Source organism: Siphateles boraxobius, unplaced genomic scaffold, assembly GCF_051911475.1.
Source record: "Siphateles boraxobius isolate OS27281-9 unplaced genomic scaffold, OSU_SipBor_1 119, whole genome shotgun sequence".
NCBI lineage: Eukaryota > Metazoa > Chordata > Actinopteri > Cypriniformes > Leuciscidae > Siphateles > Siphateles boraxobius.
This window is the reverse complement of record NW_027508721.1, coordinates 362,163-388,683: the sequence shown is the minus strand read 5'-3', so window position 1 is coordinate 388,683 and position 26,521 is coordinate 362,163. Positions and strand designations below refer to the sequence as shown.

The 26,521-nt window shown below is 37.0% G+C and overlaps 1 protein-coding gene across 3 annotated transcripts in view; it reads left to right on the top strand.

Annotated features, from left to right (window-relative positions):
* The first annotated feature begins 4,422 nt into the window (after window positions 1–4,422).
* fhip1aa (FHF complex subunit HOOK interacting protein 1Aa) overlaps window positions 4,423–26,521 on the top strand; it is a 37,339-nt gene continuing 15,240 nt past the window's right edge. Inside the window, exons 1-10 of one of the 3 annotated variants that reach the window (XM_077203164.1) lie at window positions 4,441–4,710; window positions 14,083–14,156; window positions 16,170–16,300; window positions 19,481–19,703; window positions 20,942–21,634; window positions 23,934–24,092; window positions 24,528–24,614; window positions 24,700–24,867; window positions 25,822–25,901; window positions 26,110–26,309. In XM_077203164.1, coding sequence (XP_077059279.1) covers window positions 19,599–19,703; window positions 20,942–21,634; window positions 23,934–24,092; window positions 24,528–24,614; window positions 24,700–24,867; window positions 25,822–25,901; window positions 26,110–26,309 — 1,492 coding nt within the window. In that variant the 5' untranslated portion in view covers window positions 4,441–4,710; window positions 14,083–14,156; window positions 16,170–16,300; window positions 19,481–19,598. Of the gene's footprint in view, window positions 4,711–14,082; window positions 14,157–16,169; window positions 16,301–19,480; window positions 19,704–20,941; window positions 21,635–23,933; window positions 24,093–24,527; window positions 24,615–24,699; window positions 24,868–25,821; window positions 25,902–26,109; window positions 26,310–26,521 lie in introns of all 3 variants that reach the window. The other 2 variants (XM_077203153.1, XM_077203175.1) reach the window with 2 other exon arrangements.

Sequence of the window (26,521 nt, the reverse complement as noted above, 5' to 3'; positions counted from 1 at the left end):
TCGTTAAGGCACAGCAAACAGTGTCAACTTATCAAAGGCATCAGCCAACCAAGCAATCCGGCGTCTCCTCGTCAGGTCAGACTTGCTCTCCCTGATGCTGTGTCCATTTCGGTAACCTAAAAAACTGTATTCCATTCTTCCTATGTTTTCCAAATGTATCGTGTGAGGTACTGGATTAGTTTTTAACGCAGCAGTGACTTCCAGGCATGGTAAAACAGTGTGGAATTGCGAGAACCTCCTCTACTACCGAGTTAACAACACACGTAAACAATCTTGTTTTGCCGCCGGAATCCTGCCAACATGGCGGAGAGGGTGAGAATCCCGTGAGATCCCGTGATATCGAGGGGAGGGGCTCTGTACCATGACGACAACTCCTCACTCTCAATTATTGATGAGTTTAAAGGGGGGGTGAAATGCTCAGTTTCACTCAATCTCATGTTAATCTTGAGTACCTATAGAGTAGTATTGCATCCTTCATATCTCCAAAAAGTCTTTAGTTTTATTATATTTATAAAAGAAAGATAGGCTGTACCGAGTCTTTCCGGAAAAACCCGAGCGGGTGGAGGCGTACCGTGTGGGCGGAGCTAAATAATCACGACACGAGCGCGCGAAGCTTTTTGCGTTGAGAGCGTCTGGAAGCTGTGAGTGACATCCGAAAATAAACCATGGCTAACAATCAGATTCAGCCATACATTTTTGATCCAGAATCAGATCCCGAGGCTGAGATTGAAGACGACCAGCAGCAGAAGCAACGACTACAGCAGGACGTCTCTATGTGGTGTGTAGGCCTACTGGAACGGTAAAAAACTTTCCGAAACTTGTGACAAACCGGAAGGAGTATTTTTGGAACAAAATTACTCCATCAAACTTACAACTTCATTTTTGAAACTTTGTCCATGTTTAGCATGGGAATCCAACTCTTTAACAGTGTGAAAAACTCACTAAGCATGAAACAGCATTTCACCCCCCCTTTAAGAGATTTTACAATAAGGGAAATCTCAGCAATAAAGACATCAAATCTAGGCAAAGTCTTGATTCATTTGTTTTTGTAAATAAAAAATGTACAATGCAACACAAAAAAATTAACAACATTATCAATAGCATAGACACTCCCAGAAAAATAAAAGAATATATCTTTCAATGAAAAGTGACAAAATGAGAAAGATAACAACCCAAGCTCTCCCAAAGAGACTTAACCAGATTGCAGTGGTAGAATAAATGAAGCAAAGTTTCTTCCTAAACCTTACAAAATACACACAGGTCAATGTGAACAAGCAGTGAACTAATCCCCGTATTAACGACATAGCCACATTGGCTTATACTCATTATGCATAGGCTACATATTAAATAACTGTGTAACTCAAACAACTTATTTACCTACCTAAATTTATAACAGTATGTTTCCCTACAACTCATGATCACCTGGAGACAATTGTCTTTTGTAATGGTTCACTTGGCAGTGAATTCCTAAATTACCTGGCTATCACCACTTGATTTGGACCCATAATTTTACAAATTGCATTCATTTCTAAGTAAACTTATTATTATAGTATAAATTTAAAGTGATATTATGCATCAATACAATAACAACTGTGTTTCACATTTGAAGCCTAAAAACAAAACTATGTATTTTCTTGATTCAAATCATCCCTAAGGGATTGGTGACACATATACGTGACTGTCTTCAGATTGCACTAAAAATATAGATATTGTATTCACAGTTCAATGTTTGCAGTTTATTGTTCTTGGAACGATGTTCATTTGCATGATGTAGTAGAACAATGAAACTTGGTTGCCCTATGCAATTTTGTATAATTTTTTGTTTGCGTACAGCAGTGTCCCCTGTCAGCACAGTAACGCGCCGCTACAGGTTTCATTCAATGGTTACTTGATTTAGGTCAGTTTTACAATGTACAGGTATACTGTAAAAATAAACTCATATATATAGGCCTATATATATATATATATATAATAATTTTTTTTTTTACTTACTTTCAAAAGATGACTTTTTATTTTTCCAATGCAAATACACGTTTACTAAAATAATGATAAAACATATTTTTTACAGTGTAACTTCAGTTTTAGTGAATTTTAATAAACACCCACACGTGTATCATAAAAAGGGACAGTAGGCAATTGTTTTAATAGCCAAGCCCTTTCTAAAGCACATAAAACAAATATTACAAATGAGCAAAAGACAAATTATACAGACACTTAATGGTAGGCTATGTAATGATTACGTTTAATAGCATACACTTTTAATTAAAATATTATTAATTGACTTGTAAAAGGTGTGCATGCATGTTTGGGTTGTTCTCCTTGGTTGTCACATTTACGTTTTAACCAACAGATGTCGCCAGCAGCGTGCGTGTTTCTAGTCAATTCTTTTGCGAAGATATTTGTTTATTGATTCGTTCGAAAACTAAGCCTCGTTTCTCCCATGAGCCCATCACTGCTACACCATCTTCCTGTTTTATAAGACACTGGTGTTTTATTTGGTTTCCTTCATAATTTCTTAACAGAGAGTTCCAAGTCTGCACTGTCAAATTTGTTACCATATCCAACAACATAATTACATCGACAAACCCAATAATCAACTAGATATTTTGTTTATACCTTCTTCGTGAGACATTATCTAATGTTACATTAATCTCCATCATGTTTCCCGAAGCCATACTGTTTGTTTTCAAAAGTTTTAAAAGAAACTGAGACACATTTACGGCGCAAGTGATGACGTAGTCTTCTTCGCCCTTCTTGTTCTTATTTCTTCTTCGTTTATTCGCAGTTGGTATTTGGTTTAGGCCTACTAGCGCCACTAACTGGGCAGGAGTGGGGAGCACCGAGGGAAGGAAAATTACTTTGTAGCCTACTTAAATTTGGGTAGCCTATATAAATTTGTTACTCTGAGATACTTTAATGCGGCATATCTTTTCTTGTCGTGGACCATTTTAAGAAGATTTAGCATTGTAAGGCTGTATTCCCTCATAGCTTGTAATAACATTGCCAGTTTGAGCACACACAACAGGAACGAGCAGGAAAATGAAACACAACAATGAAAATTGGCAAATTGGCAACTCATCTGTCTCTAGGCAACTTAATTTCAATAAACTTACATTCTCTTGATTTATGTTTAACTATAGTAAATAGTGAATGATATAAACTAGTGTCCTGTTATGATAATAATACTATAATATTTTCTATTATTATGACAACCCTCTACTAATAGATTTTGAATAGGCTACTATTTAAATGAATTCTTACCACTTTAGTGTTAAATAATGTTTATGTTCCCTTTTGCTTCTGACTTAATCAAAGGTATTGGTGGGCAATAGCCCTAGGCTGGTACCCAGAGAAAAGACAAGACATGGCATTTTGTGGTTCTTAAAGGGATAGTTCACCCAAATATGAAAATTCTGTCAATGTTTACACACCCTCATGTTGTGTGATGTACAACAACAGAAGCGTACGCTATTACACTAGTGAACTGACTCGAGGCCCACAGAGAAGGAAATGAATAGTTGAAATAAAGTCGTTATTTTTGTTTTGTTTTTTTGCGCACAAAAAGTATTCTAGTCGTTTGATAAACTTAAGATTGAGCCACAGTAGTCACTTGGACTATTTTAACGATGTCTTTAATGACTTTTCGGGGCTGGCAAGTTTCAATCCCTGAAGAAGCCTATGGAGGAGTATGGAGGAGTGATCCAGCTCTCAGCTTTCATCAAAAATATCATAATTCGTGTTCCGAATATGAACGAAGGTCTTACGGGGTTGGAACAACATGAGGGTGAGTAAATACTGACAGAATTTTCATTTTTGGGTGAACTAACCCTTTAAGGAACTCAAAGGAATTTCATATGTTAGGCCTATATATTTTTTTTTACAATATTGTTCACTTTAAATGTTTATTAAAGCTGAAACCCAGTGAAGGGTAACAAAACCAGTTGAAATACGATAAGACATTAAAAAATGGGAATACATATTGCTGTAGCTGTGTGAGAGACCTGCTATAGGATGGAACCATTTGTAATAATGTTAATTACTGATTACGTTTCATCTAAATTTGAAGATGTGGCATAATTGAATATTTTCGATATTTAAGACTTCAAACAAGAGTGTGTTAGAATCAGGTCAGAATACATTATACTCAATTATAATCAAGGCATTAAAATCTACTTTTATTTATATGGCGACATATAGCCTATTTGCAAAAAAGAAATGTACAATTTTTTCCCATGTATATATTGTTACTGTTTGTGGCTATACGCCATTGCTTGGGATGTATCTACGCACGCAGTATTATTAATGTTATTTACCTGTAATTATTTGTTTATTTATTTTAAGACGCACAGATAGAGACGAATAAATTATTCAAATAGGAGTGAGCAATCGCCCAAGCAGCCAATTCGGGTCGGTTTAGAAAGTAGGGGCGGGGCTCGTGTTGAAGCTCACCTTTCTAATCCACGCTCAGGTGACCGAGCAAGAACCGTGGCCTCAGAGCTCTCTGGATCTTTAGAGTGAAATCTGACAGATAAATAGAACTGTCGCGGCGAATTGCACTGAGCCACGATTATGAAACATGAAAGCGAAAAAGAGACGGTAGGCTATTATGATTGGTTCAACGACAGAGGAATATAACACAGGGATACGGAGCTGTTTGTCGAAGTTTTGACAGGTGTCGAAGAAAAAAAGCGTTTGGACATTAAAGGCGAAGTATGTGCTATTTTACAATGCTGTCTATGTTGGTGCTCTTTTATTCATATATGTTTTATGATTTTTTAAAAAGCGTATTCTACCGGGTTATTGTGTTGTTCTGCTCGAAAACGGCGTTGTTGGCTACCTTGTTTCTAATCCATTCCGAACATGAACAGATTGGTTTAGGTTAAAAACATGCGTGGACTCTTGATGGAGCCATGACTACTAAAACAAAACTCTAGTTATTTACATAACCACATAGTTAATAACCTACCTAGTTATTTATTCTCATACTCAGTCCATTGTCCATTCTAAAGATCTTCCTCTTGTGTAGTGTACCAAGTTTGGCTTCTTTGTTGACATGATATGAAAAATGCAACAGATGTTTTGTTTGAAGTTGGTCATACAGGAAACACCTATATTTTACACATGGATCATTTTTATGTAATGTAATGCAGTGTGTATGCTGGGATTGGCTCAACTAAGTTGGAATTCAAACATTTATACACTGAAAATGAGACAGTCAAGAAAACTTTATCAAAGGGTGGGAATAAAAATTAAAGGGGAGATGAGCAGAAATGTAAGTTAAGGGGTAAGAAACGGACATATGACAGAACAGCAGGAGGGTCTGAGAAAATTACTGCTAGATTTAGTATGACAGTGTGAGTATTCTAAGAATGCTCTGTAGGGAGGAGGGCTGTTCGTATACACAAGAAGATCCCTATGTGTGATGTTATTCTTCAGCAACAAGTGAAGAAGTTGCACATCTGAGACATCCAAAAATGTGCACTGTTGGTGTGCCTCCGGGAACAGGGTTGGGAAACACTGACGTATGCTAGCTATCATCCCCACAGTTGCCTGTCATAGATATAGTCTCAATAACTCTGAAATGCGTAATCTCAAAGTTTATCCATGATGCATTCCAGTAGCTGCAAAGCTGAATATAATGGATCTTATGGTTTTTGAAAGGAGAAACTCTTCAGGTTGATGTTATGCTACGTTTATGTTGATTTGCAGTAGAAGACAGATTAACAGCTTTAAATTGTTTCTAAACTTCAATATACAATTCCAGCCGTAGCTCCTCCCCTCTGCTTGCCCCTTGTCTGGTTCAGCCTTGTCTTGTGCTGAAGATTAAAACACACACACACACACACACACACACACACACACACACACACACACACACACACACACACACACACACACACACACACACACACACACACACACAGAACCTTCATAGCTGTGACATTAGACTTATAAGGGAATGCTGGGGGAATTGTGACTGATTATTATATCACTTTAACTATGAATGTCACGCTGGGAAAACAATTTTTTAATCCCTGCCTGCAGTTATTTCACTAATTTCTGGTTTATTATGTTCTATTCATAAATCATGTTTACTAAATCATCAGAGACTCCAGGTGAAAGAGTGGCACTGAATGGTAACAGGAAAAAAATGTCTCAATGGGACTGCAAAGAGCGTTCAGACTTCAAAAAGCACTCTCTGTGTCTCTCATCTCTGCGTTTGATCTGACTCGTGTAACTAGAGCATGCGTGCATGTCTTTTGCTTTGTGAGACAAACCATGTCGTGAGGGTTTTCTGTGTGAAAACATTCCCTCTTCTTTCTATCATTTTTTTACGATCTGCCTCATTTGGTTTGCCCTTCCCCTTTGATTCATACACAAACAGCCTTTGCTCATTTGGTACATGTAAACATCCCACACCTTTTGATAAATGCTAGCAAGCCAACAATGATGTAGCATGCCTGTTATAACCGAATCATGTCAGGACAGTGTTTATATTGTTTCCTTAGGCATTATCAGAAAATGATTTAATTACGAGATTGGTAATCATGAACACATCCTGAACTCGAATAGCCTAAGTTTAACGCCAAGAGAAGGTCAATGATCATTTTAAAGGTGCCTTCAGTAAGCCTTTGTTCGCCTTCTCTTCTTCGTCCTGGTGTTGGGCTGATATATAATCAAGTCAAGTAACCTTCATTTATATAGCGCTTTTTATAATACAGATTGATTCAAATCAGCTTAACAGTGATAACAGGAAATGAATGCAACAAAGATAGTTTTGGCTGTACAGCAGCTCTAGAAGAAAGTAATTGTCTAGCTTAAGTAAGTTTTTGATTTATTCATTTCCATTGTAAAAATCATTAGTTATTTGGGGCTGCTTACACGACACCGCTTTCAACTGAAAACAGAAAACTTTTAATGCGTTCTTGCTGTTCATTTACACGACAACACCGACGTGGATGTATGAAACTTATCAACTGCTGTGGCTCGGTATCGGTTTTGTTGTGTATTTTTTCTTTTGTCTTTTTTTCTCAAATTACATTTAGTTTTTACCCTTTTTTGCCTGTTTTTCTGCTTTCACACAAGATTACATTTTGTTTTTGTTGTTTTTCTCTTTTTACCCTTTCCCTCAAATGGACTTTTGTGTTTGCTTTTGGGTTTTGTTCCCACCTATAAATGTTTTTCTCCGTTTCATAAATTACATTTTTAGATTCAATCGCAACAAATGTTTATTCTTGATGGTTAAGGCAGTTGGCTGCTGCATTTCACTGTAGCTGTCCTGTTTGTGCTTGATGTTTTGCTGTTTATCCTCAATCTGTAGCTTGAGAGCTATGAGTTTTCTCAGTTTCATCTCTCCAGCAGGCACTGCTTGTTTGTACATTTTATTTTGTACTTACAATTATTCTATTTGGACTGGTGAAGGGCACTCATACAGACCCATGACATCCCGCTAGGATACTCTGTTGAATTTGGTGTGTCTTATGAGGATTTGTAACCATTTGTTTTTCTTATTTCTTATGCATTTATTATGGGTGTGACAATACTCTTCACTCACAAGATGAAACAATATACAATATTAGGTTCACGAGAACGAGACAATATTTTAACACTATTTTTAAGAATGAAAATGACTAAATATAATACTAGAAAATACAATACACTTTGAAATGTTTTACTTAATCTATGGCTGTGACGATTATTTTGGTAATCGTGTAACCGGTTGATGATTATTTTGACAATTAATCGAGTAATCAGATATTTTTGTGGTTAAAATAGGCCTATGCAAACAATAATAGCCTTTAAAATGACTTAAAATAAATTTATACAACACTGTTAAAATGCATAATGTAATATACATAATATGAACATAATCATATTATGTACATTACAAATTTTAACAAATGCCTGCCAGGAGAGGGCGTCTACGGCCTGATGATTGTTGTTATACTTTACAGCATGATCAAATCCTTGTTTAATATTGGCCAAACATTTCATTAAAATGTCCACTTAGTCTTTAATATTTAGTCACTTCTTTACGGTAGAAATACTACAGCATTAACTAGAACATGTGGACACCAAAACATGCAAACTTGCAATGAACAGTTTGCATATTTAGAAACCTATTGATGTATTCTCCTGTGTTGGCCTAGGTTTGTAAATGATTTACGTAACAAATCTTCTGAAATTGCGCATGATGAACGATCTAAGCAACCCAAACTCAAAGAATATGCAGAGATGGAGTTTGAGACCCGCTCGCTCCACACATGTAAATGATAACGGAGTAACAATTCGCTATGAAACACAAAGCACGTCAGACATTATATGCATTCCTAAATGCATGTTATTAGAAACCCAAACAAACAGCACATGCAGAGACTGAGTTCATACTGTAAGCCGCTCTGAGATACTGGAAGAAACGCGTAACCTACACGCTGTAAACAAAGTGTCATGCTTCAATCTGAAACCTGCAGGGCAAATACATATTTATTTAATTGAATCATTGGGCTAATCTTACCTAGCAAGTTGTGTGGTTTGTTTAACCCAGCATAAGTTTGTTTTTTTATCATACATTTTTACAGTAAAACTAGCTTATTTACTTATATTTCGGCATGAAACAGAAGTTGTGATGTATATCTGAGTAAAACCGCAAGGGGAAAAAAGTATAGGGCAGGACTTGATTTGGTCTATTGCGAATTGATGGGATGATTAGATGGCTGAGGTTCGCTATTGCTGTGATCTCATGTGAGTGACAGGATGTCCCGCCCTCGTGCCTGTAAACACATCATCAAAGAAAAGAAGAGATGTTGTTTCAAGAGGGAGGGGAAGTTATTCAGATTAAAGATTACGAGGGCACATGAATTAAAAAAAGTGATGTGCATGGATAAATCATTTAAAATAAATGCTGTAATATTCCATAAAAAAGAATTGTAAATTTTAAAGGCGGCTCCAATGAGAGTGCAACCCACTCCGTGTAGCATAAAACTACTTTTAAATAGTGAGCACACCTTTAAGCCTGCAGGATTTCTCACACAATGGTGTACTTTATCACAAAAGGCAAGCACCTGACTGCTGGTCCTTTGTTTGACTTAATGGGGCCACCATAGTTTTCTTTTATCTCAGTGTAACAGGCAGCTCCATAAAATCCTTTTCTTTTGAAAAGCTTTCTTCTGTGGGAACTGGGAAGGATTGCGTTGCTTGGTGTCATAGATTTTCTGTTTCTCTCTGTGTGTTTCGTCAGGATTGATGTGTAAGATTTTCTTTACTACTGTAAACAGACGATGAACACCAAGCATGTTTTGTATGAAAACATGCAAACATGCTACATTTGCATGGGCTCTTGCTTTATGTAAAATCATTGTCTCCCCAACCCACTTTCCTGTCGGCAAGTAACACTCGGGTTGCAAATGTCTCCATAGTTACTGGTCCCAAGTTACCTCTAGGCCTGTGCAGTTCCCAACAATCAGGAGATGGAGACAGGTGGTGTGTTAATAATATTTATGCAGATCAGGTGCTTTGAACTCTGGGTAGGGAACAGACCGTGTTGTATAGACGCACAACACGTGTTTGGATTTAGCGTGCATACAGTATAACCCTCACAGGCCATAAAAATATGATAAGGGTTCTGGTTATCTGTTGTATTATGCAGCCTTTGAAAATCAATATCAAAAACAAATCATATAAAGATCGTAATGCATTGCTGCCCTTTATGATTCCATGGGCAGGTGAAGCTTTTGAAAATGTGTTTTCTTGTGTGGGTTTGCTTTCAGGTCAGAAATCGGGACCTGAGCCGGGATCAGTACCTGAGGCTAGTTGTCTCATTGCATCCATTGTAAATTTTTCAGTAGACTGTCACTGTAATAGCCCTCACGTCACCCAGTCGCCATGGGCACCATGCAGGACTCCTGGTGAATTCCCTTGTGCGTCTTCAGACAGCGCTTGATCATGACAAATGTCCCTGCTTTGATTTGCTTGGGCGTCCTTCATGTGTACGTGCATCACTGTGTGTGTGAAAGAAAGAGAGAGAGTGAAAGTGCCAGGTGTTCCCATCTTCAAAGTCATACGAGATCAAAAACCATGCATTACTGTCTATTGGTAATGTGGTAATTTTGTAATATTGGTAATTTTTACTTATAGATTTTTCTTTTCTCTTTCTGAAATTTCAGTCTACTTTAAACATTTAATCAAATGAATTGCAAGAGCTAATCATTGTGTGTGTGTGTGTGTGGTTCCAAAAAAAACCCCACAAGCATAGTCAAGTCAAGTCATCCTCATTTATATAGCGCTTTTAACAATGTAGATTGTTTCAAAGCAGCTTTACAGAGATAAACATATAATTTTAGGTAACAGAGATTGGTTTGGTTTTATAGTGGTTCTTGAAAAAAAAAAATTCCAGCTAACTTTAGTTTTGATTGATTCACTTCCGTCTAAATGATCATTTGTTAAATTAAGGGCCGCTAAGACGACACCGTTCTCTCTAAACAGACTTTAAACGCGAACCTGTGATAGACGCTGATGGCGTTCACATGCGCGTTAAGAATTGATTTCTGTAGTTATGTGCGTTTGAATATATGTGGGCAGGTTTGTAATTCCTTACAAACCATGCCTAAACAAACTACTTGTCTTGTCTATAAATTTTGATGCAGAATTTTATTTTCACTTTGGGTAGGTACGTGAACCGAAAAATTCCACAACGCTTTATCTGTAGAGTGGTATAGGGATCCTCCATAGGGAGAGGCTAGTTGGCACTTCAGCACTGCATTGTCATCAGGTCCAGGCGAAAGTCCTTCGTCAGATAGTAAAATCTAAGATTTTTGACATTATAGGTACGACATTTTGGTCTCCATTAGGTAAACAGCTTATAAATCATACTAATTTATGTTTTTTTTTTAAACTTCAGTCTGTAGAGTCCTCATAACCCCCCCCCCCCCCCAAAAAAAAACAAATGAGTACCCCAAATTGAGCTAAATCTGACAAAACCTCCTTTTATGAATGTCCTTGTTTTGTAAAAATGTTTTAAAGAATATTGTATTTATACTTAGCTGTACAGTACATAAAACAATAGACATTTTCTAAATAAAGTGTGCAATTTCACAATTAAGTTTGGTAGTCTATTACTGTATATGTGTATCGTGTTTCTATTTGTATCGATATTCTCAATGTACCATATGTGTTATCTTTCCATGATGGATTTTTTAAAATTAAATAAAATCAGAAATTATTGGATATTGAATATTTAATTATACTTGCTCATTTGCCCTATTTTCATTTCAATTACATTTGCCATCATTTACCACTCATTTAAATTTAATCTTTAAAAAAAGTAACATTGTTAAATGTATTCTTTAGCAAATCTCAGTGAATAATACCCATTTTCACACTACATGCAATGCTTAATTTGCATGTAGCATTTAAAATGATTAATTTTAGTTTTCAATACACTAAAACTAATTAGTTAAGAATAGAATTTAAAGTGTAATTTATAGAATAGATTTTTTACTCAGTGTAGATTTGAAAATCATGCTTTTCCCCTTTTGTTGTTTAATTCACGGGACACAGACCCCAGTTATTTTGCCAAGAGATCTCCTCTTATTTATTTTACCATATTATTTAAGCATAGGAGGGAGTGACAATGGACCAAACAAAGGTCTCCATTCCAGCATTTCTGTCATCTCTCCCTGTCCTCTGGACAAAGAGGCTCGGTTTTTATACTACTGACCAAAAAAGTGGAACATATGGTTCCCATTAACATTGAAATGTATATCCCTATGCTATGCCTCGATGGAAACTGCACATACTTTCAGTCTAGCTCTTCCTGCACACACTCAAAGTCAGCCAAAGTCTCACCCACATATGTATTCAAGAACACTATGATTCACAAAATACAATGATAATGAATGTATTTTAAAAATAATAATACAAATACTTAATACAACTGTATTAATAAAAAGTAATTATAACACTGAAAACAATATTAAATGATCATTTTAGTCACACTCAGTACGTTTTCTTGTTCCATTTCATTATTTAACCCTAATGCCAAATTTCAATGACTTGTAAATGTCTTCATAAATCTTAATGAGGTTTTTTTTTTTTTAAAGTAATGCTGCTGTTCATTTAACCAACCTCATTTCAACCTTGCTTCAAATGAATGTTCTGAGCTACTGATCTGACAAATGGCAGTCGAACATATGGTGTGGAATGTTTCAGGCAAGTGCTAGTAAATTAATGCGCACATAACAATCTCCAACACAAGTTACGACAGCCCTGTGATAGGGTGGGACTGTCTTAATCAACCTCTCGCTTCAGCATGAAAAGCTCCAAGGACACTCCTTTTGCCCTGCAGGGCGTGAAACCCAACCCATTCTCAAAGGAGAGTCAATCACAAAGGGATCCAAACAAATATTCCAGCCCTGACCAGTATCACAATACTTTTTAAAGTGATGACCTTGTAAAAAAAGAAAAAAAGAACTCCGCCATATCTCAGTCGTTAAACTTTGAAAATGGTTAGAATTTTTTTTTTCTCGTATGGGAACTGGTGCTCTTATCAGGTCCTGTGAGTTTTGGCGTGACTACAAACAAATGAAACCTGTTTTTCAGTGGTGTGGCATGACATTTAAAGGGTGATGTCACTTTAGACCTGCTTTATAGTATGTGACCAGCATTGGTGCTCAGAAAAAAATCAGTTTCCCTATCCTAAGCAGGCAAAAATGGAGACGTGTTGTGAGACTGTCTTTTTGGATTATACATTTACCTTAAAATTCTTCTTTTTTAGGGTTTGTAATTTCTCAGGAAGTGGAAAGTATCTAATTAACATGATTAACTAAATGACCTTAATTGGATAAGTGCTGTTAATCTGAGGTAAACAGGTCCTGTGTGCTCATCATGAGTCACCTCATTCTCATACACCCACACGTTAGACCATTACTAAGATAAGGCATCTGTGCTTATCAGTCAGGAAAGTCATTTCCTAATATCTGTAGTGCCTCTGTCCCAGTTTTGTCCCAGTATCTCCTCTGATCTCTTTGAAGAAGTAGAACAAGATCAAGAATCCAGTGTAGTTTCCTCTCCAGTGGTTTACTCTGTCCAACCCTCTCTCACACTGATTAATGAGTGTATGTGCACACGTTTGGGTCACGTTTTTCTGATAACAGAACACTTACCCTGGTCATTTCCTGTGAGTGTACTGCATCTGGACCTCCTCTGATGTTTTTTTGGTCCAGACATTATTTGAGAAGTGGAAAGTAAGCTGCCTTTATTGCAATAAATGAGCAAGTTGTATCTGAAGCTCATTTTACATAGCATTCAGACAATATAACTGAATTTGATTTGTGTCTAGTCAACATGATAGCTCAGTAAAGGTCAGGCATGTGGCATAATGCTGCTGAATAGTCACTAGCCAGGTTCATATGCTTAACAGTAGATGTACTTGTCCACTTATCACACTGGTACATTGTTTGGGCATTGATGCACAGTTGCAGTATGTGTCTGAAACTGATGATGGTTGCCTTGCTACCCAGTCAATGATTTAAGTGACAGTGTTTTTGTGTGAAAGCCAAGCATTATGTAAGGAAACTTCCAAAGGCATCATAACCTCATGTATAATGATCTAAAACACATTTCTAAGTGAACTTAAGGAATAGTTCACTTAAAAATTAAAATTCTGTCATCATTTAGCCTACTCACCCTCAAGTTGTTTCAAACCTGTATGAATTTATTTCTTCCGCTTAACATTGACATTCTTCAAAATATTATCCTTTGTGTTCAGCAGAAGAAAGAAATTCATACAGGTTTGAAACAACTTAAGGGTGAGTAAATGATGACAGAATTTTCATTTTTAAGTGAACTATTCCTTTAAGACAACCATTTTATTATGAAGATATGAAAATGATTTGTTTATTTGGTTTATTATCCATTTATTCTTTTATTTTAAAGGGCTCCTATTATTCCTATTATACATCATTTTAAGGGGTCTACTAGAATGCATTTTCATAATTTATTGTTAAAAAACAATTTTTTCCTACAATTTTCATTGTTGACTCAAGCAGGCCTCACCCTCTTTTTTGTTTTTTCCATATGCACCAGGAATTATTTAAATCAGGGATATTGTGACATGTACATCCCGAAAGAAAACTGAAGACTACAATCAAGGCATTACAGTGAGTTCAGAAAAAGTGCCATTAAACACTAAAGAAATTTAAAAATAATAGGACGTCTTTAAAAATAGTTTTCAGTGTTGAGAATTATATATATATATGCATGTATGTATAATTTAAGTAAATTCTCAAAGTTTCTTATGCTCACCAAAACTGCATTAATTTTCCTGGTCCTGGAGTACCCCCAACACTTCACATTTTGGTGTCTCTCTTATCATACACACATATTTAAGGTCTTGGGCTACTTTCACACTGTCAGTCCAAATCTAAGTGTTTGTGTATACAATGGTAATCTGATCTAAAATTATTGAAAATTATTGCGTCCACATTGTGTATCGCAACTGTTCAGATCCAATTTGTGTGTCCCATGCCTCTCTTAAGTTTCCTGGAGTTTCTGTATCGATTTCTGGAGGGGGAACATGGAGGGGTTTACAATTCAGATGTTGTCTTATTGACAACATGACAATGTGTAGCTGGGCAGTGGCAGAACTGTAGGAGGCTGGTATGTGTGGTTCTATTCTATTCCATATTTCATGGGATTATTATTATTATTTTATGTTTTATTTTTTTGCCATTCACACTTGCTAAATCTGATTGGATTTCAAACGGATATGCACAAAAATCGAATTTGGATTGACAGTCTGAACAAGGCTTTGGAGTAATGAGCCGATACGTTAAATCAGGTGTGTTTGATTAGGGAGGCCCCTAAAATTGCTGGGGGTGCTCCAGGACCAGGATTGGGAATCACTGCTATAAAACACAGTGTAAAACATATCAGATCCTGTTACAAATATGACTAATAATATTGGCTGTGACTATAATGTAAATTGGCATGTCTTCAGGCCAGGACTTAAAACGATGAGGTTTGGGGCAAATTGTACATTGTATTTTTGTTTTGCCATGACGCCTTTTGTTTCCAAGGACATGCTTATCAACAAAAACTCAAAAGCATCACAATTTAGCATGGCAAAGGCCTTGATCAGACTGACCAAATTTGATTAAATCTGATTTAATTGATTCCTGTAATGTAAAAAGGTTTCAGCAGCCATTTCTAAACATCAAAGGGCCACAGTCAAAATCCCTTAAGACATGTCATTTCACTCGGCGGCCATCTTTGAAACGCCTCTGGGGTATGTGCTGCTGCTATCTCTTTGGATGGGGAAAGTCTCCAAAACTGTTCTCCTAGCTTATAATTAAATTTCATGATTGAAATCACCAATGAAATCTGACAACAACTGTCTCATAAATTTAGTTTCTAAACACTCGAATCATGACAGAAAACTACATTTTTCAGGCTGGATCAAGCTAATGCGCATGCGCAGTGGAAGCGCGCGTCTGACTAACCGGAGCTTTTAACGGCAGATGTAGTGATGCGATGACTTTAGCAATCGGTGTTTGGCTCCTATTTAGAAGGCTATCTATCTATTCCGCCATATTAAGCTTTGCACTTTTCCATTTTCAAAACAATAAGAGTGACTCGTATTGTGTTATTCTATAGTCTTTGGCCACAGTCTTCAGTGTCACTTGATCCTTCAGAATTAATTCAAATATTCTCATTTGTTGCTCAAGATGCATAACTTGACCTATGGGAACCTGGAATTTTTTGGCAGAGCTGGTCCTGACAAAGGAGGGGAAAAATTATCCCCAGCAGTTTAACCATTATCTCCTGAAGCTGCAAGTGACTCATGGGATCAGTATTTTCATGCTCTTTGTGTCCGTCCATTTATTAAATGGGATTTAAGAGTAACTTTATTTGATGATTTTATGCAGCTGCACTTTGGAATTTTTCACAGACACTAGTTCCCTCTCTCCCTTTCTCCCGCTCTCTGCGTTTCTGAATTCCCACCTCTTCTGGTGTCTTCCTCATTCTCATTCCCGCTCTTCTGCAGTACCATTCTAAAGCTCTTTGTCACTGCTCTGATCCACCTAGTCATTTCCTGGCCCTGCTTGTCTCACTCACACTGCTCTCACTAGCACAGCTAAGCTAATCTTCCCATTTTTAAAAATCTTTTTCAGAGCCCCCTTTGACTAGATCTCAATCTACATGGTCTCAGAAGAGACTCCTGAACCCTCTGAAGATGTGGATGTTTTATGCCTTACGAAATACTGTGTCCCCGGCAGCAGCTTTCAGCAGTAGTCTGACTGAGGTAGGTGGAAATTTAAAATCCCTTCTGACGGTCTCGCCTCTGTTTCTGTGCTTTAGTGAGAGTGGACAGTCCCACGTGTATCTCTGCCTATTTCTGTCACATTTATGTTTGGGATAGATTGAGCTTTCTGCACTGATTGGTTCTAATTCAGGCATGGGTAATGGTTTCTGGCTACTGATTGGCTGGTTAGTGTAGTGTGTGATGCACTTATTTAGGGTCCTGTTTGTAGAGGTGTATCGTACACATGCTTATGCTGAGAACACTTCTTAAACTTTAATTTAATGTAGAGAGAGACTGATCAGTTTGACCATTGTTAATAAGAAAAATAATGAGAATAAAATAAGCTTATTATGTTTTTAATAGTGTTTTATTTAGCATTACATCACTAGTTATTTATAGGGAAAGCATTAAAAATGGTCTCTTCATAAAAAAAACTTTTTTGGGGGTCAATATCAATTCTCAAATCTAAAGGCTTCAATCAGTATAAAATATATAACTGCTTGAAATATTTTTTTTAGACAAATACAGTTTGTGCCTACATTTTAATGACTTTATAAAATCAACTTTTTATTTCAAAGAATTTTTAAATGGATGAGTTTGAATGACTGTGAAGGAAAAACAGTCAAACATCCTACATGGGAATGTTTAACGTATGTTATATGTTTAAACGGCATCCCAGCATGCATCTCATGAAGCTTGAGAGAATACCCAAAGCGTGCAATAATATTTCTCAAATATATACGAATTTTTGGTCACAACTTAATTTGCACAACTGCATTCTTGGAGGTGTGATCTTTCTTTAGAAAGAACTCCCGACGACATGGATTGTGGAGAATGCCATTTGTTTATGCCTTTTCACATCTTTTAGACACACACACACACACACACACACACACACACACACACACACACACACACACACACACACACACACACACACACACACACACACACACACACACACACACACACACACACCATGAATCTATAGATAATACTCCCCACATGCATTTTTGACAAGAGACAAAGGTTATCTTTGTGTCCATCTAGAATCACTAGTGCACACACATTTGGTTTAAGCCAATAGCTGTTATCTGAATGCTTAAGGCTGTGGGTCTGCTTATTGATTTCATACAAATAGCTTGGCATATACAGGTCCTTCTCAAAAAATTAGCATATCGTGATAAAGTTAATTATTTTCCATAATGTAATGATAAAAATTAAACTTTCATATATTTTAGATTCATTGCACACCAACTGAAATATTTCAGGTCTTTTATTGTTTTAATACTGATGATTTTGGCATACAGCTCAAGAAAACCCAAAATTCCTGTCTCAAAAAATTAGCATATCATGAAAAGGGTCTCTAAACGAGCTATTAACCTAATCATCTGAATCAACTAATTAACTCTAAACACCTGCAAAAGATTCCCGAGGCTTTTAAAAACTCCCAGCCTGTTTCATTACTCAAAACCGCAATCATGGGTAAGACTGCCGACCTGACTGCTGCCCAGAAGGCCATCATTGACATCCTCAAGCAAGAGGGTAAGACACAGAAAGACATTTCTGAACAAATAGGCTGTTCCCAGAGTGCTGTATCAAGGCACCTCAGTGGGAAGTCTGTGGTAAGGAAAAAGTGTGGCAAAAAACGCTGCACAACGAGAAGAGGTGACCGGACCCTGAGGAAGATTGTGGAGAAGGACCGATTCCAGACGTTGGGGGACCTGCGGAAGCAGTGGACTGAGTCTGGAGTAGAAACATCCAGAGCCACCGTGCACAGGCGTGTGCAGGAAATGGGCTACAGGTGCCGCATTCCCCAGGTCAAGCCACTTTTGAACCAGAAACAGCGGCAGAAGCGCCTGACCTGGGCTACAGAGAAGCAGCACTGGACTGTTGCTCAGTTTTGCATGTCATTCGGAAATCAAGGTGCCAGAGTCTGGAGGAAGACTGGGGAGAAGGAAATGCCAAAATGCCTGAAGTCCAGTGTCAAGTGCCCACAGTCAGTGATGGTCTGGGGTGCCATGTCAGCTGCTGGTGTTGGTCCACTGTGTTTTATCAAGGGCAGGGCCAATGCAGCTAGCTATCAGGAGATTTTGGAGCACTTCATGCTTCCATCTGCTGAAAAGCTTTATGGAGATGAAGATTTCATTTTTCAGCACGACCTGGCACCTGCTCACAGTGCCAAAACCACTGGTAAATGGTTTACTGACCATGGTATTACTGTGCTCAATTGGCCTGCCAACTCTCCTGACCTGAACCCCATAGAGAATCTGTGGGATATTGTGAAGAGAAAGTTGAGAGACGCAAGACCCAACACTCTGGATGAGCTTAAGGTCGCTATCGAAGCATCCTGGGCCTCCATAACACCTCAGTAGTGCCACAGGCTGATTGCCTCCATGCCACCCGCATTGAAGCAGTCATTTCTGCAAAAGGATTCCCGACCAAGTATTGACTATTGTGTGCATAACTGAACATAATTATTTGAAGGTTGGCTTTTTTTTTTGTATTAAAAACACTTCTTTTATTGGTCGGATGAAATATGCTAATTTTTTGAGACAGGAATTTTGGGTTTTCATGAGCTGTATGCCAAAATCATCAGTATTAAAACAATAAAAGACCTGAAATATTTCAGTTGGTGTGCAATGAATCTAAAATATATGAAAGTTTAATTTTTATCATTACATTATGGAAAATAATTAACTTTATCACAATATGCTAATTTTTTGAGAAGGACCTGTACAGTAGAGAGAAAGCTATGCGGTATTCCTAATTTTTTTTTTAGAAAGCATTACATAAGCCGTAACATGTAGGCTACGATATTGCATAACACTCACATCCACATGCTGTTAATAAACATCTATAAGTGATGGCAGTGCATTCATTCACTTTCATAAAGAAGTCCCTCTTATGTTTAAGGGTTTAGCTAGCCACATTATCCCAGCAAATCCTGCTTGGAAGGCTTTGATTTTCTAAAGATGACGCAATGCTGTTGCCAAGATATCTACTAAAAGCGATGCATTTTTATGTGTGTATGTGTATGTATGATTTAATACATTAGTTAGTTAATTAATAAATATAACATTTATTTTTAATTTTTTTCAATTTCAGATTTAATGAAACTGTTCATTTAATATTTTATAATTTCTTTAATCAGGCTTTTCTGTGATTATTCATCTGCAGGTGATCAGTGTCTAATGCTACCCTACCGTGCAGTTGTCCACATTGAAATTTGAAATTTGAAATTTGTCATCAGCGCCACCCTTCAACCTGAACATGATGGTTTAGTGAATGCACAACAATGACATCCATGGTTGCCGATGGGAACCAAGATGGCCAGTCACTGGTCCGGAAAGGAGCGGACCCTGAAACATGCATGATTGTGTTCAAAAACCACTGGGCACAGGTACGCAATATCTTTCCGCATGTGCTCTTCATAAATATAAACTACACTCTCTTCAACTATGCAGTGGTATTTCTCTTCTGTTTTATGTGCACATGTTGCTATTGTTGGCAAAATAAAAAAATAAAACGCACAATCATTGTGATGACCTCCAAATGAGAATTACATGTTTTTTTATAATTCTTTCCTAAAGAACTCTCAAGAAAATGTTTTTTTTTTGTAATGGAAATATTGTTTTATAATGCAGTATATAACTCGCAGACAGAAGATAACCGTTACTACCTGCTTGCTACCTTTGTTTTGTATATAATTAGATGAATTGTGAATATACAGCATATATACAGGTCTTATACAAATAAGTTGTAGTTGAAAAGTTTACAAACCAAATATTTTACAAGTAGTGTTGTTTTTTTTATTTACTTTTGAAATGAGTTTTTAAGCATCATGATAAAATAAGATAATACAATTAAAATAAAATATTTACGTTTAATTGGGTATTATTTTGTGTATAATAAAATATACAATTTTCAATCATTAAAATAAGTAATTTAAACTGGATTGAACTGGTCTTAGAACAGGCTATCCTGTTGTAATGCTACACTGTGAATAAGGTTCCTGACCTCTCCTGTTGATTCAGCAGAATGCTCCAGAACATAGGAGGCATTGTTTGGGTACAGAAGACAAGTTCAGGCCATTAGAGAAACTCTAAAGACAGAAATTAGGGTGGCTTTCTGAAAGCAAGCTTGTATGTTTGGGAACGGCATATCAAATCATTTGAATAGTTTAGTACTCCGTTGCATTCGTTAACACTTTCACTCTTTCACCTCTTCCTGCTTACTTTGCATTGATGGATGATACACTTTGTTAAGAGCATTATGCCATTTGCCTTTGCTTGCACTTCCTCTTCCTTGGCTTTGTAAATAACCAAATCTTAGTCTGACACACCTGACTGGGAGTTTTGTCGCAATATTAATAGATCAGCACAAGCTCATTGTTTCAGTTGATCAGGAGGATTAGCAGCTTTCACCTACTTCTGATTTAATTAGCATAATATATTACAGGATTAATAACAACAACTATAATAATAACAACTATATTCATCTAATTATTTTTTAAGAACACTTTGGGCAACTTCATACTGTAAAGAGATAAGTTTTCAAAATGTTCTATAGCATTAGCATGTTAACTTTGACTGTTCTCTCCAGCTTGAACTATCTCTGATCTCCTTGACATTTTCTCAGGTGGTAAAGATTTTAGAGAAGCATGATCCACTGCGCAGTAATGTTGGTGGCTTGGGTGGAGGTCACGGTCTTGGTGGGGGCGGAGGAATCGGCAGCTTCCGTTTTGGTCCAGTCCCTGGCGATGAGGCCAGCGCTGTGCAGAACTATGTAGAGCACATGCTCTTCCTTCTCATGGAGGAGGAGTGTGGTCAAAATGGAGCCATGGGCCCCATCCTGGAGTTTGTGGTTATGGAGAACGTGTTGGAGAGACTGTTTATCTGGAGCCTGAGGCGAGAATTCACAGATGATATGAAAATAGAGCAACTGAAGATGTATGAGATGCTGATCGGACAAGCCAGGCAGCCATTACTTCATCATAAACCTGTACTGAAGCCCTTGATGATGCTCCTGTCATCCTGCTCTGGGTGCCCGTCGGGTCCGAGCTCTACCACTGTGGAGACAGAACTTGTGCTGCTCCTGAACCAGCTGTGCTGTGTCCTGGCTAAAGACCCATCGGTCCTGGAGCTGTTTTTCCATACAAGTGAGGACCAAGGAGCAGCTAATTTCCTCATCTTTTCCTTACTCATCCCTTTCATACACAGGGAAGGGTCAGTCGGACAGCAGGCCAGGGATGCGCTTCTGCTTATCATGGCTCTCTCTGCTGAGAACAATGTTGTGGCCAAACACATTGCGGAGAACACCTATTTCTGTCCGGTATGAGTCTCTTATTGTAGATCATCCTCTTTTATTTATAGTCTTTTTCTATTTGTTTTCCTCTCTCTTAAAGCTACTTGGATAATCTTGAGCACTTCTGGACAGAATCCAAGTTACTGCTTTGGTAGGCTTACTTTATTTAATGCTGTGCATTGCATAAATTACAATTTAATTAAATTGTCTCTAGGGACCTTGGACCTCTTAAGTGTGAGTGCATAAAAAGGAATTTGCATTCCCATTTCACTTGTTCAAAATACTGTATTTAATCCCAATGTTATCAAAGCCTTGTTCATACTGTCAAAACAATTTGAATCCAATTATATTTAGCCTGTGTGAACGGCAAAAATATCACACAAAATACAGTTTTTACAAATCTGTTTTTAAGCTACAGATATGATTGGATTTCACATAGCTTTTCTGCCTATATGACTTTTATGACACATAAAACGTAATCATGTAAGAAACATGCTGAAAGTGCAGAAACAAAGTTGTTGTTAAGTGCAGGTCAAGCAAAATATTACAATATACTGCTACACAGTACACACTTCACAGTAGCAGGGAATAAAGCCACACATGCCAGCCTCCTGTGTTTCTGCTGCTGCATAAGATGTTATAGTCTTGTTATATACACATTGTCATGTTGTAAGACAACATCTGTAGCTGGTGGCAGAATTAGGGATGCAACGGATCACTGTTGATAAACACAGAGCCGTAAACACAGAGCCGTAAACGCAGAGACAGGCACGTTTTAGATATTGTGCCAACACGGAATTGATTCCTCTTTAACATCTCATTTCGCTTGAATGGACACATACACACAAAGTTATGGTAAAAAAAAAAAAAAAAAACATCTCAGTGAGTATTCTCGTAAACAGCCGGTTATGTCTTAAGTGAACATAAACCTTTGAGAAATAAATAGGATGTGTATCATTACATTTGATCCGTGCAGTCGGTCTTGGACAGCTGCAGGTATTCATAGGCTGCTGTCACTTTGTCTTTAATGTTACTCAAACAAAACACAGTTTGTACCATTTCTGTACCTGAATGCTACTGTTAGACTTTATTTTAAATGTTGAATTATTTATTTAAGGCTAGGCTAGTAGTATTTGCTGTGGTGTCGAATAACTTAAAGTGTTCTCTAAGTAATAAATGAAAAGCAAAGTTATTACACTTATATTACTAAATTGCATAAATATTATAATTAGTGCTGTCAAAATGATTAATCACGAGTAATCACATCTAACATAAAAGTTTTTGTTTATAAATGTGTTTAGATTTTATATATATGTATGCGTGTGTCCATTTAAGTATGCATTTTATATATATATATATATTTAAATATAAAATGCATACATAAATGGATATATATATATATATAAATAAAATGCATACATAAATGGATATATATATATATATATATATATATATATATATATATATATATATATATATATATGAAACATTCACACTAAATAAATGTTTTTTTACTTCCTTTTATCAACTTGGCACATAAAGATAAGGGATTTAAAAGCCCAACCTTTGTCTCCTGACATATACTTTGTTTGTTTTTTTATCACAGATTAAACTTTTAAAAAAAATAAACGCTTGTTGGTATTGTCTGAAAATATGCTTATTATAACTTAGCCTATGAGCATAAATAACACTTTTTTTTATAACAGAAATAACAGATTTTATCTGGCTGTTTATGAAATCACAATGAAATCCAGTCAATAAAGCAAACAGGACAGTCAAACTGCTTTAGTGAATGCCTGGATTTGTTTCTGAAATTCTTTCGAATATCTGCCACCGTGGGCCTCCAGCAGCACAGTATATGCTTATGTAAATTAATTAGAGATAATTGCATAATCCGTTACACCATAGATGAGTACCCTTCTTACTAAGATGACATCACGCTCAACTTCAATAGAGTCTGGCAGCAGACAAGCACTCTCAGCCTCACATGCACTCTCAGCCCTATGTGACCTCACATGCATCTGCCAGTGAATAAAGCCAGGAAGCATGTAACTAAAGATTGTAGTGCTATTGCATAATGATTGTCTTTCTTCAAATGTGCACACGTTGCATTTTGAGTTGTTTGGCTATTACATTTACTCAATATTCATACATTATAATATAAACCTGGCATCCACAGCAGTGCTCATCCATAATTCATCCAGTTATGTTTTCTCATTGATTTCAAACCCAGCAGAAGAAAATACTGTCAGGTTGTTCCCAGGTGAAGATTTTAATGTTTGCAGATGAATTAAATGGAGTAACACGTCATTTTTTTTGATTAAAGGTTTTGGCTACAGGCCTGAGTGGGCTTTACTCGTCTTTGCCTACCAAGTTAGATGTACCAAGTGAGGAGTGGCACTGTTTGAACCGTGAAGACTGGCAGCAGCTGCCCGCTCTTGTGCAGTTTCTTAACTCCCTGGAGTTCTGCAATGCCGTCATACAGGTTTGTGCTATTGCTACTTAATTTCTACTGCACAAATGAGTTTTTGTCCATAGCAGAGGTGTCCAGTCTTGCTCCTGGTCTATTTCCTGCAGAGTTTAGCTCCAGCACACATTCCTGGAAGATTCTAGTGATCCTGAAGTCCTTATTCAGCTGGTGTGTTTAATTAGGTTCGAGCTAAACTTTGCTTGAAGATAGCCCTACAAAAAAGAGTACTGGACACCCCTGGTCTATAGCAAAAATGATCAATCATTTCATTTTACAATCAGACACAAGACTTCAGGAATAATGTTTATAAATGTGCAGAGGAAGTTTATGTCAGGAGACAAAGGTTGAGCTTTTAAATCCCTTATCTTTATGTGCCAAGTTGATAAAAGGAAGTGAAAAAACATTTATATAGTGTGAATGTGTCAAGGTTTCGCTTTGATTTGTGTGCAGGTCGCCCATCATTCCATCAGAAACCAGCTGGTTGGCTACATCCATAATGGTTTTCTGGTACCTGTTCTAGCACCGGCATTACACAAGGTTAGTGAGCCATGAGAATTTTTTTTCTAGATCCAACAGGTGATATAGAAAAAGATTTAATTTTAAGCAACCTAATCTTCTGTAGCTGACGCTGGAAGAGGTGATGACCACAACAGCATACCTGGACCTGTTTATACGCAGTGTTTCTGAACCTGCATTACTGCACACCTTCCTCAGCTTCATCCTGCTCCATCGCCATGACAGTGTACATATTTTGGACACACTAGTCAGCCGCATCAATACTCCCTTTCAGGTAATCACAATTTTATTCTGAATGTCAGCCATTTACATTAAACGATCTAAACAAACAGTACATACTTGAGAATGGGAATCTGAACAACTGTTAGTAACACTACTGCATTACTATACTTCAAATAAAGGGTGAAGTCAGGCTACGAAAGTATTTAAGGGTTAGTTCACCCCAAAATAAAAATTCTGTCAATTACACACCCTCATGTTATTCCAAACCCGGAATACTTTTGTTCATCTTTGAAACTGAAATGAAGATATTTTTAATAAAACTTGAGAGATTTCTGTCCCACCATTAAAAGTTAAAAGTGATCCATATGAATTAAGCTTTTTAATCAAAGTCTACTGAAGAGACAATTAATTTATATAATAAACAGGTTTAAGTCATGCTTTTAAACACTAAAAACAATTGATCAATGCACATACATAGAGCACATCTAATAGGTAAACAGCAGGTACCGTACTTGCATGTCTTGCAAGAAAAAATATCATCAGTTATTGCAGAAGTTTAAACATGTGTGACACACAAGAACAAACCTCATTGGTTCTCATGCTCATCGATTCTTTCATTGGTGCCATATAAAGTCTAATGTAATGAGTTTGGAATGACATGAGGGTGATTAATTGATTTTTGGGTGAACTATCCCTGTAAGAAGTGGTTGGTATATTGGTTAGAGGAATGAAGGTAAAGGTTCTCCAATTGCAGACTCTTTCTAATACATGAGACTAATATTTGGAGTCAAATATTAGTTTTCACAGTATGTGTATTCAAACAAAACGCCCTACAGCACTGAGCCTCAAGCATCCTGTTATCCACGATAAAGTCAACTTTGTTTTATCCAAGATTAATATGGAATAATGTTTTACATCAACTAGGTTTGTTTTTAAATTTTCAGTGTCTTCATTAAGCTGTTTTTGTTTGTTGTAGTGTGTTTTATAGGCTGTGTTTATGTTACAGCTTGGCACTGTATCGCTGGCTCTGTTCCGCACACTCATTGGCTTATATTGTGAGGATGTCATGCTCCAGTTGATTTTCAAGTAAGTATTCTTATGCTGCCTTCATGTTTATTTACACATTTGTTCTATTTCTGACAAGATTTTCATCATATTTATTTTAAATATTCTCAAAGGCTGCAGTGTGAAATTAACCATAGTCTCTGTTCTGTAAAGCACAGTTTCAATTCTGTAAACCAGTTTCACAGTTGTTCATTGTTCACTATAAGTTGTCTCTCTCCTCCCCCTACAGGTACCTGATCCCCTGTAACCATATGATGTTGAGTCAGCGTAGAGTCCTGAGAGAGAGAGACTGTTACTCTGTATCAGCTGCCAAGTTTCTAGCCCTTACACCCTCTTGCTGCTCTCCAGATATCATCCCCCCACCACTTAGAAAACTGGACTCCATCTTGTGGTCAAAAGTCACTGATGGCTTCCATACAGGAACAATAGGTATCATGTAGTTTCATTACTTCCTGTGGAACTGTTTGCTATATTATGTCATTTGAGGTTGCATTGTGCATAATGTAAATTGTAATAAGACTTTTAAAGTCTTTTAAGGACCTAGATCATTAGTGTCCAATCTTGCTCCTGGAGGGCCACTGTCCTGTGATTTAGCTTCAACCCCAATTAAATACACCTGAACCAGCTAATTTAAGGTCTTC